Source organism: Schistocerca americana, chromosome 11 (genome assembly GCF_021461395.2).
Source record: "Schistocerca americana isolate TAMUIC-IGC-003095 chromosome 11, iqSchAmer2.1, whole genome shotgun sequence".
Taxonomy (NCBI): domain Eukaryota; kingdom Metazoa; phylum Arthropoda; class Insecta; order Orthoptera; family Acrididae; genus Schistocerca; species Schistocerca americana.
The window spans coordinates 33,712,698-33,730,656 of NC_060129.1; the positions used below are offsets into that span (position 1 = coordinate 33,712,698).

A 17,959-nucleotide genomic window follows, 5' to 3' on the forward strand; every position below is an offset into this window, starting at 1 on the left:
CAGATAAACCCCAACCATCACACTACTTTATAACTAAATAGTAGTTATTGTTAAGTGTTCTCTTTTGAGTTCAAAATTCTGAGTGGCGATTTCACTATGGTATACTTCAATGGGAGGCAGCAAAAAATTGTAAGACTGATTAATGACAATGCCTTTGAAAATTCATTATGATCTTTCATTTCAGCCTTCTCCCTATGCTATTGTTTTCAATCATATTTTCTAGCTTCATTATCTACATATGCATTTAATGGTAGTGTAATGAAGTAAAATAACACAGCTACTACCTGAAACAATGACTTCAATGTTGTCCATAAAATCAATGTTGTTCATATCAAATTACAATACAGTTTAAACCAACTGTGTGGGGGAGCAGAAACTGGACTGTCAAGTGCCACATCACTCATACTACTTTTATGATCAGAATAATAAAATGTCTAGAACAGTTACATCAAAACCTTGTTGCACTGAATGCTTATTTATGATAAAATTATTAAACGCACACACCCTACGTTGGCACACTACTTAATACTATTCTAACTTCATGAATTCCTTTTGGTGGGACAAGCACGTTTCTAACAGAACAAAACGAGAGAGTAGGCTACAGGCTACACCAGTCCTATTCTGTGGATCTGAACTATGGGTTTTACTTGCTAATCTCAAAAGAAGACAAAGTTCTGGAAAGATTATTTATGGAACAGCACCAGCATATCATGACTGAAATGAGAACAAATGAAACAGTGATAGCATAGGAAGAAAATCATTAAACTGATATTGGGATCTGTTGAGGATGTTAGATAATTAGCAGCCAAAGAATAATTTTTTATTGGAAATCGTCTTACTGATAGAAACAAAGTATACCACTTAACTTTCAGAAAGAGTATATCGACAAAATAATGAAGCAAAATGGTGTACGCAAAGAAGATGCCTTGAAGAGAGATGCTGGGCAAAAGATAGAAAGACATCTTATTAATTGATTTTTGTATTAATTAAATGCCTACAATAATACTAATATACTAGTACAAATAATGATCATTATGATTTTATTATTATTACTATCTGAGGCATGGCGGGGTACCTCTTTGAATTCCCATCCTGCACCTGGTGATGTCACTTCTTTGGCTTGGAGCTCGGGGCGCCATGGGGCACGATAAGAGCCACGTAGGGTACGTCAACAGTATTTGCCATTCAGCCACAATTGACAGAATGGATGACTAATAGCCCTTCAAAAGTTCTGTCAAGTTAATAATTGCAGACACATGTGTTAATGAAAGACAGTACATTGGTGTGGTCTTGGCTATCTGTATTTGCTATTTGTTCTTCTCTGTGGAAGTCACAACATGCAACAAGCTTTCTCATCTGAAAAACTGCGCGATTTCAGTTGTGTTGCATGACTTAATACCTTGTGGCATTGCCTTGGAAGGGGTTAGGGCAGTGTCTAGCAACTAGACAAGCTTGTTATTGCTATTCAATTCCCCATGTTTAGCAGTGGATTCGATGATTTGGTAATCCTGAATACTGTTTTAAGCGTGACCATGTTTAGCCTTAGACCGAGTTTATGATGAGAATCATCTGACGAGTCCATTGATCTACCCAACTATCGTGGCCATGTGGTTGTATTAAGTGAGAATGACAGTGGAATTTAGATGCTCCTTAGTCTGCTCCAGTTTTCTACTGTTGTGGCACACTTTGATTGTTTTGGACTTGGACTCAGGGCATGCTTATCATGCTGTGGCTGTTAACATTGCCTCCGTATATCGGCCTCAGGGAATTCACCACTGCCAGCTACCGATAGGCTGCCTTCACTCAAGTTGCGTAAATCACTATTCGAAATTTGTACTAAAATTTTGTACATTTTGATTTTTGGGGGTTTGTTGGGTCGAGTGCCTTTGCTGTACATACTGTCGAGCACTGTTAGAATGGTCACATGCTGATCATCTCTATGTGAATCACACGTCACTTCAGATGTCATCCAGATTTGTGAAAATATAGCCTGTTGGTAAGTAACAGGCACATTTGACGCTCAGAGGCTGGAACAAGCAAAAGTGTGTAAAACCATCAAGTGTTACTGAGCTCTGAATGTTTTTCGTGTTCGTTCACTGGCCATTTGTGAGGTGGAGAGTGAAAGAAATTTATTCCATCTCTGGGTGAGTTACTGCTTACCAGATTTAATTGTTCAAGTGTTTGTTATTTTAAAGTTGTCATGAAGTGAGCATTTCTCACCTGTTATTTATTTACTGCTACAAGTAGGTTCTGACTACTAATTACTAGTTCTCCTTTTTAAAGGGTGTTCTTGAGCTGCTATGCATGCACATTCACATACTGAATCACTTAGGGATTTTCTACAGTATGTCTTAATAGAATTTTCACTGTGTCTGAAGCCAGTTATATGGATCGGTGCACGCTCATTCTCTTTTTAATTACTTAACTGCTCACTGGTGCAAGATTTAGAAACTTGCTCTGTCTGTCTGCCTGAAGGTAGCTCTAGAAATCAGTGCACCTGTTTACTTTATTAAATTATCTAGATGCAATTGGAGGTGTATTTTAAGAATTTCCTTTTTCTAGGGGTCCCGAGGCAGCTATAAACTGCTCTGTCTTCCAGTATAGCTATTCAGTTTTAACCTTTGAGATGAGTTATGCTTCTGTGTTGTCTTAAAGAGCCATCTGTTTCCATATAATTATTTGTTGAAGCATTTTCTCATTTGCGGTTTGTGAAGATGGAAATTTTGAATCTAAAATCTAAGAACTGGTGTCAGACACAGCTTTAGTCGTTAACTATTGCTTTATTTAAATTGTCACTAGACTAAGGTGTGTAATGTCTTAAATTTGAAAGTTCGGAGTGGTGTTTGTAATCCTGCTAATGTATCTGACTTTAGTTATTATTCTTAAATAAAAACATTTTAATAAACAATGGAGACTCATGTGAACCCCAATCCATCTAGTCGTTCCACTTAATTTCCCCTTTTCCTGCTGGATGTTTGGTTGGTAACAGGCAATGGTTATTTTCCTGGAAGTAAAGGGGGAAGGTGTCATACTGTCATTCACCACGAGGTGTGTGTTTGCAGGTATCCACTGCGGAACATGGGGTCCCACAACTGTCCCAGTTTGTCCTCATTGAAAAATCAACAGTTTACCTACGAATTAAAAGTTTGTCAGCTTCCATGTAAGGGCGGTGTGCCCAACTTGTGGACGACCCCTTGGTGATTAGTACCAACTGCACCATGGAGGTACATGTTGCACTAGCTGCCTGAGCTCTGGCCATGACAATCTTATGTCAGAATGTAGTGTGTTTAGAAAGTAGTCAGCCCCATCATAAGCAAATACATATAATTCAGGCACAATTGATCCATTGGGATAATCACTTGTGCGGTATTGCACAATGTAATCTCTATTCTGAGCATATTACATTAGCTCTGCAGTTACAGGGACAGCTGCCTTTATTTAGACAAATTAGGAGCAATAGGTGGTGAACAAGATTCTCCCACCGACATAACTGCTGGAAGTAGTAGGAATGCTACGGACACCTATAAGGACCTCAGGAGAATTAATTTGGGAAATTACCATACCAAATAATGTTACTGCTGCAAGCTATAATGGAACTTTCAATGTAGAATTTAAAGACAGGTAAAATCCATCATATGGATCATGGTCAAATTTATGTTTCATGCTGACACTTTGGCCATCACTGACAATGTTGTTGTTCAGATGCTGTACCCCCTGTGTTAAGCCATGTTTTCAATCGAATTTTACATGAAAGTACAACATCAAGGGAGTTGTAAAAATCAATTATTGGCCTGAAATTGTCACCTCATATTAAGAGGCTACTCAGGCATAAACATTTTTGGCTATTGCAGTTTCCTCATGAAGCTTTTCCTAGGTTCATAGATGAATGCATATGACCATTCCATACCTGGAATTGCAAGTCACAGAGATACAAATACTCAATAACATATTACAGAAAATGTGGCCACAGGACTGTTCATGGATTACTTTCGCTAATGAATGCACATCTTTTACTGAATTAGAGGCTTTGGTGTCTGCTATTGAAGTCTGAGTTTTGCAGACCAGCAGTGATGGGGGTTTAAGTGCCATTATCAGGATGGGGATTGAGATTCCAAGTAATTTAAAAGGGGACCACCCATAAGGAAAAAGTGTAGGATGTGTTTCCAGTGTAACAAAGATTGGCATTTTGTATGGCGATGTCTGGTGACATGGAAGGAGAATCAAACAGCCGACATCACACAGAATGGAAGAGGCACGGTAGTGTTCTACTGCCTAAGGGCTGGATCTGTGCCAAGTCCGAGGTACGGGAACCCCTGCCTTATTTTTGGGTACAACTTAACCAGGAACGAATGTGCACCCCCCTCAACTCTGGTAGTTCAGTTTCTCGTTTAGATTATCTGTGTCATTTGAAGTTCCGCCATACCTGTCAATTGCCTTGTTTGCATCCGTCCTCCCAATGTTGAGCTCTCACTGGGCACACGTTGCCTCTGGTTGGCAAAACTGAGTATTGGAAAATTTTCTTGGCCTGTAAAGTGGATAGTAAGTAAAAATCTTTCAGTGAACTTAATTTTGCAGTGTGTTTTTGTAAGTGGTAGTGGGTTTGTGCTAGTTTGTCAAGGCAGGGTTGTTTATTTTAAATTTAACCCAGCTGAAACATTCACATTGTGCTCCTGTCAGGTTGCCGCAGGAATTCATAGTGTGTTACTGCAATGTTTGCCATTTCAGCTCAGTCACCTTCATCCAGTAGAGGTGATGCTGGTACTGGAAGTTTTTGATCGGTTACCACAGATGTTAACTAACAGATTGGACATCACTGATAAAATCCAGTACAAGATTTGCCTTACAAATGACATTCCAGAGAGGTTTTCTCCATCCCTCAACTTCAGCCTATGCTTCTACCATATTCTCAGTATCTATGGGCAGCAATGGGGTGTTTCATCCTGTTGTGGGTTATGGTGCAGTTAATGAGAACGCAGTTTTGGAATCTGTGCCACTTCCCAATCTGCATAATCGTTTACTTGGTTCAGTCAGGCTCAGTATTTTGCTGTCCTGGATCTCAATCTCGCATATTATCAGATCATGTTAACAGAGGATTTCAAGTATATTACTGCCTGCTGTACAGATTGGAACCTCCACAATTTTAACAGGGTGCCCTTTGGTTTTCCAACGGGAGTTACCATTATGTCTTGCCTTCTAGATTGTGTTTTTGGTGATTTCACATTCAAGTGTGTCTCTAATTACCTAGATGGCATGGTTGTTTACTGTTCTAGTCTGTCTGAAAACCTGCAACATCTTGAGGCAGTTCTGGTTTACCAGAGGGAGGTGGGACTTACTGTGAAGCCATCTAAAATGACACTGGCACATAGGTTTCATCCTTGGGACATCTTAGTTTCACTGATTGGATTGAAATTGACCAGGAGCGTACTAGTGATTTGCGAAAATTTCCAGCTCCTAGAAATAAGAAAGCTGTGGCACGGTTCATAGGCATGACAAATTTTTTCGAAAGTCTGTGCCGAATTTTATTAAATTAGTGGGGTGCCTTAACAATTTAAGAAATTTCACATGGGATGAAAGTCATCCAGAATCTTCTGAAGCCATTAAGGTGGTGCTTAGTAACCCACTAGTATTAGACATACCAAATTTTGAGGTCACGTTCTTCTTGCAGACAGACACCTAATTCTTCTGGAGTAGAAAGTGGTAGCTGTCCTCCTACAGGAACAGAATGGCAGGGGAGGTGTTGCATGTTGATGCCCTATAGCAAAGCACCTTGGGAACTTTCATCTGCGGAGATGAAATATTCCATGTATGAATGGGAAGCCTTGGTGGTTATGTTTGCCCTTAAGAAATTCAGATTTTATTTTGAAGACCAGGAATTTTGTTTAGAGACTGACAATCAAGCTCTTAGTTAGGTTTTGGCTTATTATTTCCATAATAACCTCTTAGGCATTTATAAAACCGTTGTCAAGATCAGACGACACATCACCTGGTCCTCCCTGTATAAGCAAGGCTGGAGGTTGGTGGGGTCAAGATCACTCAACATGTCACCTGGTCCTCCCTGAATAAGGCTGTCCAGAGGTTGGTGGAGGAGTGTGAGAGCCGTAAGGGAGCTGAGCTGAACTTGAATTCCCTCAAGTGGCTCTTAGAGCCTACCTGTTAGGAATGCCTGATGGATTAACTTTGTATGGATTATATAGGTCCACTTCATCAAGTGTGTGTGTGTATTAGGCACCTACTAGTTATCATGGATGACTTTTCTCGTTTTTTTGACACATTCCGAGCAGAGAAATGACATTCCTGGCAGCTGGCCAGCATTTGTTATGAATTTTTTCTGTTTCCAGGCCACCGAGGATGCTTGATAGCTTCTGTTTCCCAGCTATTTGTGAGGTTCTGCTTTGATAATGGAATTAAAGATGTGACCACAAATCCTTTTACCAGCATACTTTGCTGACCAGGTGAACTGCAAGTTGAAGGCTGTGCTTATCTTTCACAACAAGGCTCAGACAAAGTGGCTCAATTTTATCTTTAACACTGCACAACCCAAGTCCCTGGAGGCTGCTCCAATATCCCTTATGTTAGCACATCCAGTCAATTTTCCTCTTGTCAACCTGTAGTCAATCAATGATTTGCTTCAAGAACAAGTCACCCTAGCAGTAACACAGCACAACTGGAGCCAGGCTAGACATAATACCAAAATTGCCTGTCACAGGTTATCCATCTGTTAGTAAGGGGCTAAACAGTTCATTGGAAACGCTGGGGACACAGTGTTAGTCCGAAACCCTAATATTGCTGAAAAGGGGGAGTTAGGGTTCGATAGCAAGCTAGCTCCTCAGTTGTTGGGACCCTGTTAGATTGTCAGGGTGGTGAGTTCGGCAAACCTCCTGGTTCTGAATTTATGGACGAGTAAAGCCTCACACATGCACATTACTCATCTCAAGGAGAGGCATATGTAAAGCTCTCCTTAATGGTGGGGACGGGGGATTTTGGTTTGGTGGAGGAGGCTGAACCACAGTGGGCTCCCTCTTCGAATTCTCACAGCTCAGAGCTCGTGGCACCAGTGGGCATTGTGGAGCAACAATGGGTGTAGAGGAACAGCAGTGGATCTCACGGGCAGTCGGTGTCTTAAAGTTGGACTGGAGGGTGAGTCATGCAGGGCTCGTGGGCAGCATGTACTGTTTAGCCGAACTTTATGTGGCAGTATCATTATACCATCACAATCATTACAATAATACAACCTTCTTTCAATAATGGTAACTGCATTAGGCTGATCAGCCCAAGATTATCATCACTCATCTAAAAGCTGGTATGTACACCTCTGGCACAGACAACAGTAGGGAGACATAGTGGCACAGAAGCAATGAGGCCTTCATAGATCACTGGAGGAAGTTGGAACCATATTTATACAATCAGGCCACTTCATTCCCATAAATTCTGGAAGGGGGGATGATCTCTGACGTTATGTTAAATCACATCCCAGATCTGTTCAACCAGGTTCAGGGCTGGCGAGTTGGGTGGCCAACACATCAATTGGAACTCACCACTGTGTTCCTGAAACCACTCAATCACACTCATGGCCTTGTGAAATGGTGCATTGTTTTCATGAAAAATGCCACACTCAATGCAAATACTTTCAGAAAAGACTTCCTGACACTTAAACGTTTACTCAATGGGAAACATGATCGTCACAAAGGAGTGGACCTAACATGAACCATGGACTGTGGCACTGGTAGCGAGGCTTGTGTGCCTCAGCAATACAGATAGTCGTTCCGTAGGTGCAACCCCAACGGAGGGGTATCTGTTGTGGGGCCAGACAAACATGTGGTCCCTTAAGAGGGGCAGCAGTCTTTTCAGTAGTTGCAGGGGCGACAGTCAGGATGAATGACTGATCTGGTCTTGTAACATTAACCAAAACAGCCTTGCTGTGCTGGTACTGTAAACGGATGAAAGCAAGGGGAAACTATAGCCTTAATTTTTCACGAGGGGATGCAACTTTACTGTCCATTAAATGATGATGGTGTCCTCTTCGGGTAAAATATTCCGGAAGTCAAATAGTCCCCCATTCAGATCTCCAGGATGACATCGTTATCAGGGGACAGAAAACTTATGTTCTACAAATTGGAACATGGAATGTCAGACCCTTTAATCAGGCAGGCAGGTTAGAAAATTTAAAAAGGGAATAGGATAGGGTAAAGATAAATATGGTGGGAATTGGTTAAGTTTGATGGCATGAGGAATAAGACTTCTGGTCAGATGAATACAGGATTATAAATACAAAATCATATAGGGGTAATGGAGGAGTAGGTTTAAAAATGAATAAAAAACAGGAGTGTGGGTAAGCTACTATGAACAGCATAGTGAATGCAGTATTGTAGCCAAGATAGACACAAAGCCCACACTTACCACAGTAGTACAAGTTCATATGCCAACTAGGTCCCCAGATGATGAAGAGATTAAAGAAATGTATGATGAGATAAAAGAAATTATTCAGATAACGAAGGGAGACGAAAATTTAATAGACATAGGGGATTGGAATTCAATAGTAGGAAAAGGAAGAGAAGGAAAAGGAGGAGGTGACTATGGAATGTGGGTAAGGAATGAAAGAGGAAGCCGTCTGGTAGAATTTTGCATAGAGCACAACTTCATCATACACTATGTGCTGAAAAGCTTCGGGCCACTCCCAAAAACTTACTTTTACATATTTGGTGTGTTGTGCTGCCACCTACTCCATATCAGAGACCTCAGTAGTCATTATACATCGTGAGAGAGCAAAATGGGGCGCTCCGCGGAGCTCATTGACTTTGAATGTGGTCAGATGATAGGGTGTCATTGGTGTCACATGTCTGTATGCGAGCTTTCCACACTCCTGAACATTCCTACGTCCACTGTTTCTGATGAGATAGTGAAGTGGAAGCATGAAGGGACACATGCAGCATAAAAGCATACAGGCCAATCTTGTCTGCTGACTGAAAGATACCGCCGACATTTGGAGAAGGTTGCAATGTGTAATAAGCAGATATCTATCCAGACCTGAAAGAACTGCAAAAAGGTAGGAATTGTAAGAGATGGGATCTGGATAAAGTGAAAGGATCAGAGATCGTAGAGTGCTTCAGAAAGCACTAGGGAACCATTGACAAGGACATGGGTAAGAGATACAGCAGAAGAGGAAGGGTAGCTTTGAGAGATATCTAGTGAAAGTAGCAGAGGATCAAGTAGGTAAAAAGATGAGGCTAGTAGAAATCCTTGGGTAACAGAGGAGATACTGAGTTTAATAGATGAATGGTGAAAATATAAAAATGCAGTAAATGAAGCAGGCTGAAAGGAATACAAACGTCTCAAAAATGAGATCGACAGGAAGTGCAGAATGGCTCAGCAGGGATGGTAACAGGACAAATTTTAGGATGTAGAGGCATATATGACTAGGGGCAAGACAAACACTGCCTACTGGAATACTGAAGAGACCTATAGAGGGTCTATACAAGGGCGATGCACTTGCGGGCAATATTTTGAAAATGGAAGAGAACGTAGATGAGGATGAAATGGGAGATACGATACTGCATGAAGAATTTGACAGTACTGAAAGACATAAGTTGAAACAAGGCCCTGGGAGGAGACAACATCCATTAAAACTACTGATAGCCTTGGGACAGCCAGCCTTGAAAAAAACTCTGCCATCTGGTCAGAAAAATGTATGAGACAGGCAAAATACCCCCAAACTACAAGAAGAATATAATAATTGCAATTCCAAAGAAAGCAAATGTTGACAGGCATGAAAATTACCGATCTATCAGTTTAATAAGTCATAGCTGTAGAATACTAACATGAATTCTGTACAGTCGAATGGAAAAACTGGTAGGTGCTGACCTCAGGGAAGATTAGTTTCGATTCCGTAGAAACGTTGGAACACGTGAGGCAATACCGACCCTATGATTTATCTTAGATGATAGATGAAGGAAAGGCAAACCTACATTTCTAGTATTTGTAAACTTAAAGAAAGCTTTCGACAATGTTGACTGGCATACTCTCTTTCAATTCTGAAGGTGGCAGTCGTCAAATGCAGGGAGTGAAAGGCTATTTACAATTTGTACAGAAACCAGATGGCAGTTATAAAAGGGGAGGAGCGAAAGGGAAGCAGTGGTTGGGAAGGGAGTGAGACAGGGTTTTAGCCTATCCCTGGTGTCGCTTAGTCTGCATATTGAGCAAGCAATAAAGGGAACAAATGAAAAATTTTGAGTAGGAATTAAAATCCAGGGAGGAGAAATAAAAACTTTGAGGTTAGTCAATGACATTGTAATTCTGTCAGAGACAGTAAAGGGCCTGGAAGATCAGTTGAACAGAATGGACAGCACATTCAAAGAGGGATATAAGACGAACATCAACAAAAGCAAAACAAGAATAATGGAATGTAGTCAAATTAAATTGGGTGATGATGACAGAATTACATTATGAAATAAGACAATTAAGGTAATAGATAAGTTTTGCTATTTGGGGAGCAAAATAACTGACGAAGGTTGAAGTGGAGAGAATATAAAATGTAGTCTGGCAGTGCCAAGGACAGCATTTCTGAAGAAGAGAAATTTGTTCACATTGAGTATACACTTAAGTGTCAGGAAGTCTTTTCAGAAAGTATTTGTTTTGAGTGTATACATGTATGGAAGTGAAACATGGACGATAAATAGTTAAGACAAGAAGAGAACAGAAGCTTTCGAAATGTGGTGCTACAGAAGAATGCTGAAGATTAGATGGGTAGATTATGTGACTAATGAGGAGATACTGAATAGAATTGGGGAGAAGAGGAATTTGTGGCAAAACTTAACTATAGGGTGGCGTACAAAATGTGTTACCAATTGTTTCTTTTACAATTTACACTACACATTAGATACTCCGCTGGGATCTCTGCAGCAGTACCAGCAGAGCTTGGAAAAACAAATGAGTTACGAAATGACATGTAATTCACGATACTGCCACTAGGAGACTAGTAACCAGCAATGGCTGACAATGGAAGACTGACAACACAGCAACGATCGGCAATTGTGTTACTTTTTCATGAAACGAAAAGCCTTGTTGTGACTCACAGTCGTTTTCCACAACAGTTTAACACACGATGGGTCCCTTGAAAGAAGACCATTCACGGGTTGTACGATAAATTTGTACAGGAAGGAACAGTATTGGAATCGAAGCGACCTCGGCCTAAGCCTGTTTGTTCGCCAGAGAATATTTAAGCAGTACGAGTTGCTGTACAGAGAAGTCCCGGGAAATTGTGTAGAAAGGCAGCAGTGCAACTGGGAATACCCAGTCGCTCCATTCAATGCATTCTTAAAAGTGGCCTCCACATGTACCCATACAAGATGACCAGTGCACAGAAGCTCACTGAAGAACACAAGCAGCAGAGACTACTGTTTGCTCAGTGGGTGGAGGATAGGGAAGAAACTCTCAACAACGTTTGGTTTTCAGATGAGGCGCATTTTCATTTAGATGGTGTGGTTAACAAACAAAATGTACATTTTTGGGCCACTGAAAACCCACAAGTGCTTCATGAATGACATTATGCTCCGAGGATTACAGCGTGGGCAGCAATTTCCAGTCACGGACTTACTGGACCCTTTGTCTTTGAAGAAACTGAACAGCGAACGTTATTTGAGCATGCTTCGCAATAGATTCATTCCACAGCTTCTTGCTACTGCCTTGCCCTTCAACACACAGTGATTCATGCAAGATGGAGCAAGGCCACATACTGCAAACACTGTGTTGGAGTTTTTACACAAGCATTTCGACATGCGGATCATTCACTCAGGTTTCCAGGTTGCTTCAATGATGGACAAAATTGGCCCCCCAATAGTCCAGACCTCAATCCATGTGACTCTTTTCTTTGCGGGTACCTAAAGGGAAAAAATTTCCTGAACTGTCCACGTGATTTAATGGAGCTCACAAGACTTATTCTTTAAATTTTCAGTGAAATTAGGGAAGACATGTGCTGTAGGGTACTCACTAACTTCAGCGTTCCTTTGAAGAAAGTTGGGAAACAAAATGGTGGGCATATTGAGCATGTACTGAGTTAGAACAAATCTCCATGGACAGCTCTTCATTGTAGTATATGTTCCTTTCATATTGTATTGACAATAAAGTTTATATTAAAAAACAAAATGGTAACACATTTCGTGTGCCACCCTACAGAAGAAGGGACTGGTTGGTAGGACAGGTTCTGAGCCATCAAGGGATCATCGATTTAGTATTGGAGGGAAGGGTGGAGGGTGAAAATCAGAGGGAGACCAAGACATGAATACACTAAACAGATTCAGGAGGATGTGGGTTGCAGTGGTTACTCGGGGATGAAGAAGCTTGCACAGGATAGAGTGGCATGGAGAGCTGCATCAATCCAGTCTTGCCACTGAAGAGCACAACAATAGAAGGGGTGGATGTGCTTTGCAACCAGTTTACAATACTTCTTTTGTGACACAGTGCCTCACACAAGCTCCACTGGACCCATGGGTGCCCACATAGTTGTTTCCCAGAGTATAATGGAGGCCCCTACAGTACAGGAGTCAAGAGGCTCTTCCCCTTGTGGGTGACGGAAATGCACCCTCCCAATGGCACGATGAAGGTATCAGGATTCATCAGACCACGCAGTGCTCGGCCATTGTGCCAACATCCAGCGCCAATAGTTACATACCTATTTCAGTTGTTGTCGATGTCATGGCGTGGGTCATCAGCGGCACAGACTCATCATTACGAGTGTTTGGAGCATTGTGCATTCAGACACAATTGTACTCTGCCCAGCATTAATGTCTGATGTTAGTTACACCACAGTTTGTTGCCTGTCTCGTTTTACCAGTCTGCCTAGCCTATGATGTCTACCATCTGTGATGAGGAGTACTTGCCCAACCCCATAACGTCTGGCCATGGTCTCACCTTTGTTTTGCCATGTGTTGAAGACAACTGCCACAGTACTACTTCAACACCCGGCAAGCTGTGCAGCTTCCATAACGTTCAGTTGAAGACAACTGCCACAGTACTACTTCAACACCCGGCAAGCTGTGCAGCTTCCATAACGTTCATACCACGCCTTCAGGCCATCAAAATCTGCTCTTGGTCAAACTCAGATTGTGCGCATTTCCTATTTTACAACAAGACAAGATGCTCACTGATACTCCATGCAACGTGTGTGTGTCTGACTAGAAGACAAGGTGAGATGCTATTGCCTGGATGAGTTTATACTGACAGTAGATCAGTGATCATAATGTTTTGGCTGCTGTGTATATGGATTTAGTATTATGACTTCCAAGTGGATGCTGGGCAATGCCAAGGGAACCATTCTGCAACATTTGAGGCAACTGTAAAATGCATCAATTTATTACAAGGGTGTGCCAGAAAATAATGCCTCCAAAATTTTGATTCTGTTCTTAATATCAGTTGTCATGCATATGACACTGTTGATGTTACCACTTTGCTGACAGAGTATGCAGCACCCTCCTGATGAACAGGGGTGTGTGTGTGTGTGTGTGTGTGTGTGTGTGTGTGTGTGTGTGTGTTATTTAACTGTGTCAGCATGTGAGAAAACCCTCAGACAACAGAGCACCAATTCAAATAGTTCATACACATGTGGAGCACCCTCTCCTTCAGCATGACAATGCCAGACCATACACAACTTTTTTTTTTTTTGCACCTGCAACAGACTGACGCCTTTGATTCATTATTATTGATCATCCTCCATACTGACCCGGTTTGAGCAAATGAATTTTCAACTGTTTGCAAAACTTAAAGAACACCTTCAGGGACTTAACTTTGATAGTGATGAATTAGTGTAAGCATAGGTGAGGCTGTGGGTCTGCCAACGAAGTCAAGCATTCTACAGTGACAACACCAACAACCTGGTGTCTCACTGGGAGAAAGGTGTTCAGTGCCAAGGTGACTATGTTTGAAATAAATATACAAGCACGAAGAATAAATATGTTAAATATTAAGTTTGTTTTAATTAAAATGCTTCAATAATTTCCGAATAGAAATTTTGTGTCATTACTTTCCAGCATGAGCTCATGCCCAAAATATACACCAATTAAAAATTAACATTTAATTAATTTGGCAAATAAGGTGGCTTTCAACTGATACAATGTTAAGGTCATAGGGAAGTTCAGTTCATCGACTAACACAGCACACAGAGTATGAGAAGACTTCTTGTAGGTAAAAAGTTACGTTATGGGCACCATTTGGATGTTTTGGTTAACATTAGGCTGTGCTACTGATCAATTTGTTACCATATCCTTTACTTGGCTTTCACATTTCTAGACTTTGTCAGCTCACAGCCACACTGCCACTTTTAAACATAGGCTAAGCCTTGAGATGCACTATGAATCAGACTCCCACTACAACCAATGTTACAAGGGGGGAGTGGGTCTAGAGCCACATTTTAACCTTGTAGCCTTTGAATAGTTCTCCAGTTTAGGTCCAAAGTCAATGGATCTTCAAACTGCTTTTCATTTACATGATGTGTGTTGTGCATACATATCATCCTGAATGCCAAACCATCTTTACATCAGGGTTCAAAGTCAAAGCCTGAACTGTGTTGGGTCTGACCACTCTTTTACTGTATTTAATAAAATTTAGTATATTTATTTTCCTATCATTTCCTCACAGTGATTGTTTAGGATTACTGTTGTGATAATGCTTGTCAAATGAATTGCAAGCTGTTCACATAGTTTGTATAATATATATTGAAGTACTCACATATATTCAAATGAAAATGCTGCATTAATGCTATCCCAGTACTTCTGCAGTTGCACTCAAGATGTATGTTGAAACAGATTTTTTCAGCACAGATAGTTCACAAGTAGTTTGCGTGATTGTGTCAGTGCGCTCAATTCTCATTTGCAGGATAAAAATACTAGTGGCACCAAGTGAATTTGTTTGCTGCTGATAGGTGAATACCCTACAACTGGTTGCACTACATCAGATTTCAAGTGACATGTATATGTAAGATTATTTACACCAGTAACTGTATCATTGTGACAGTTTCACAAACAATATGAGTAACAATGTGCAGCAAATGCAGAAAGTGGTTATGGACAAACCTGTCAATATTTAATGTGTAGCCCCATGGATTCATAAAAACTTTGCTGCCAACATACAAATTCATTCTGCCGTGTAACAATTTATGCTTCCATGTGATATTTGTCTGAAATTTAACTTTACTGCTGAGAGTTCTACTTACATATGGTTCACATATTCAAAGTAAACAATTCTCATTCCATACCACGATACACTGCAATAATGCATTAACTGCAGCCATACTATTTATAAATTTAATGGCACTGCTAAGGTTCACTACAGTCATAATCATTCTTAAGTTGCACATTAAGCTTGTCATTCAAAAGAAGTGTATCAGAGCAGAATATATCCACTTTATGGCAACCAGTTTATCAGTATAATTGGGTTGTGCATTAAAAAAGTTTTGCATGTTTACTAAACATTAAATTGAAACTCTTGCTCAATTCTATGTGAGGTTTAATACAAGGCTTATTTCAATGCACTGTGCAAAATGTCATATTTAAGACAGTAAGTTCATCAGTTTAGTAAACCGAATTATTCATGTTTCCAGCTGTATGACATCAATTGTATGTATTCACGCATCACACTGCACACATAAATTAATGAAACCCTGTTAAGAAATACAAGTAAGCCACTTACTATGAAGTGTAGCTCAGTTTGTACTTCATCAGTTTCATCTTTTTTTATCCACTTAGTTGGCTCCTGGTCCATCGCTTCAGTTCTACAGTCTGAAAAGAAAAAGCAATCAGATAAGAAAAGTTTTTGGCCCACTCAGTTTCTGTTTTTACCATGAGGTATAGCTCAAAGGCAGTATTGTCACTCATATATTGCGTGCAGTAAATGGGTGATTACACAGGAAACAGATGCAAAGTGGCTGAGGAAAAATGTGTTCATTGATATAAACTCATTCACATTTTGCAGGTCATGAAGAGTGAGAACAATCATAAAATAACATGCAATGGAAACTGAGCATTTAAAGTTGCTACTGCTTCTTTGTAACACTGGCTCATGGATACCATCCTGTTGTGACAATTATGGAAGATGTGTAATTTTGTGTGCATGCATTAACTTCAGCATTACAAACAATCACAGCAGTAAATAGATTGCAGCGATATTACTTAACAACATCAAATATTTCTTTCTATACTTGGTTCATTGTGTTAATTTCAGTGTGATAGGGACATGAAGAAAATCCGGATATACGGATTGTTTATCAGTGAATATGCATTTTCAACGTAGGCATTACCTTGAAACTTACTTCATCTGTATTCATTCACGGATGTATGCTCAATTTACAGGAAGCGTCATCATTTTAGAATCTTTACCTGCTATTAAAGGAAACCAATACCTGCTGTAGACTGCACATTGCAATGCGGAAGTTCTCATTCTTGATTACCATCAAGATTAAACATTGGTTAGCATTTTCTAACAAAACTGATTTACTGAAACGACTTCATACTAACTGTAAATATGATGAATGATCTATTGAGTTCTGATGACATGTAATGCTTTACGTTAGGCAGATTATAGTTAATCTGTACCTTGCATCTCGCCAGTTCGTAAATGATGTTGCAGTACTCTTATACAGAACTCCATTAAAACCCACACACTACAACAAACTGGTATTTACATATGATTACAAGAATACTAACGACACGAATAATCAAAGCACAGTGAAAACTAACAAAATGCAAGAGAATTGCAGCATTTCCTTTCATGCGAACATACTCAAACCATGAAATGATGTAGTAACTGTGGGCACTTTAAAAAATGCTTACGTTAGCCCTAAGATCTGGAGCCGCTTTATGTCTACATCACATCACAGAAAATTATCATCACAATCATTATTACTGCTAAGTAAGTCAAAATAAGCGCACTAACATGGGCAACCTTTGAATTTCACTGTCAGCCTTTTCTCGTTAGCCACTAAGTATATGAGGACATTACTTCGTAGACAAACTGCTCCTGACAGCACGTCACACACTCAGCCGTTTCTTTTACGAAGATACACGTAGCGATTTTAACGGTCAGGCCAAAAACAAGCACTAACAACTCAGGTATTTAGTTGTTACGAACATAACCTGAAAAATTACAACATTCACACACCGTCACCAAGCACACTATAGGTGATGTGATCACAAATAAATACAGAATAAAATCTCATCCTTATGTACCCATTAAAAATTAAAACATAAAAAAGACAGCAGCCTCAAACAGCAGAGTCATCACAAGATATTCGCGAACTAGTACACTCATCAAACTCAACTGTTACTGTGATAGAAATTAAGTACCATGTTAATTTACTTCCGAAACACATTTCTTCACTTATTCTTGTTTGCAGTTTATAAACGCTTATAAATTACCTGGAGAATATCACACACAAATTTCCACAACACCACGAGGTTGCTGCTGACTACACAGTACTGAGTACACGAAGGGTGATGACAGTATCGCAGAACCAGCAGATGCATTCAAAACCAGTGTGAATCTTGTCGCTCGTGTGGCCAACAGCAGAATTTTACGTCTTTTTCAGTGAGTGTTACGAGATATGTAATTAACAGTTTTTTCTGTATTTTCTATAGTATTTGCGTGTATTAGTGTGAAATAGACTTGATAAATTGAAGGTTTCAGTTTTTATTTGCGTTTGAATAGGAAAAGCGAAGGACAGCTTCGCGTGTACGCAAACGTTTGTTTACATTCTTAAATTACATTGTTAAATGCGCGGGAACATCAATTAAGTAGTGCACAATACTCAGTATTTACGTTTGTTTGTGTCATTTAGACTCGATACATTGAACATAGCAGTTTTTATACATTTTATTAGGTCATTTTTCGCGTGTACGTGAACGTTTGTTTACATTATAAATACGAGGGTTAATCAGTTTAAGTTAGTGTTGGATGCTTAGTATTCACGCTTATTAGT

General features: G+C 40.1%; 2 protein-coding genes across 6 annotated transcripts in view; one reads left to right on the forward strand and one right to left on the reverse strand.

Annotated features, from left to right (window-relative positions):
• Positions 1 to 17,477, reverse strand: part of LOC124553675 (zinc finger protein 708-like) — a 120,908-nt gene extending 103,431 nt beyond the window's left edge. The window contains exons 1-3 of one of the 5 annotated variants that reach the window (XM_047127559.1): positions 17,400 to 17,477; positions 16,927 to 17,117; positions 15,676 to 15,764 (exon numbers count right to left, since the gene is read on the reverse strand). In XM_047127559.1, coding sequence (XP_046983515.1) covers positions 15,676 to 15,747 — 72 coding nt within the window. In that variant the 5' untranslated portion in view covers positions 15,748 to 15,764; positions 16,927 to 17,117; positions 17,400 to 17,477. Of the gene's footprint in view, positions 1 to 15,675; positions 15,765 to 16,577; positions 16,600 to 16,917; positions 17,118 to 17,327 lie in introns of those variants that run through there. The other 4 variants (XM_047127558.1, XM_047127560.1, XM_047127561.1 and 1 more) reach the window with 4 other exon arrangements.
• A 5-nt stretch (positions 17,478 to 17,482) lies between these two features.
• LOC124553205 overlaps positions 17,483 to 17,959 on the forward strand; it is a 226,247-nt gene continuing 225,770 nt past the window's right edge. Inside the window, exon 1 of the mRNA XM_047127098.1 lies at positions 17,483 to 17,568. The gene's annotated coding sequence lies outside the window, so the exon portion shown is untranslated. The remainder of the gene's footprint in view (positions 17,569 to 17,959) is intronic.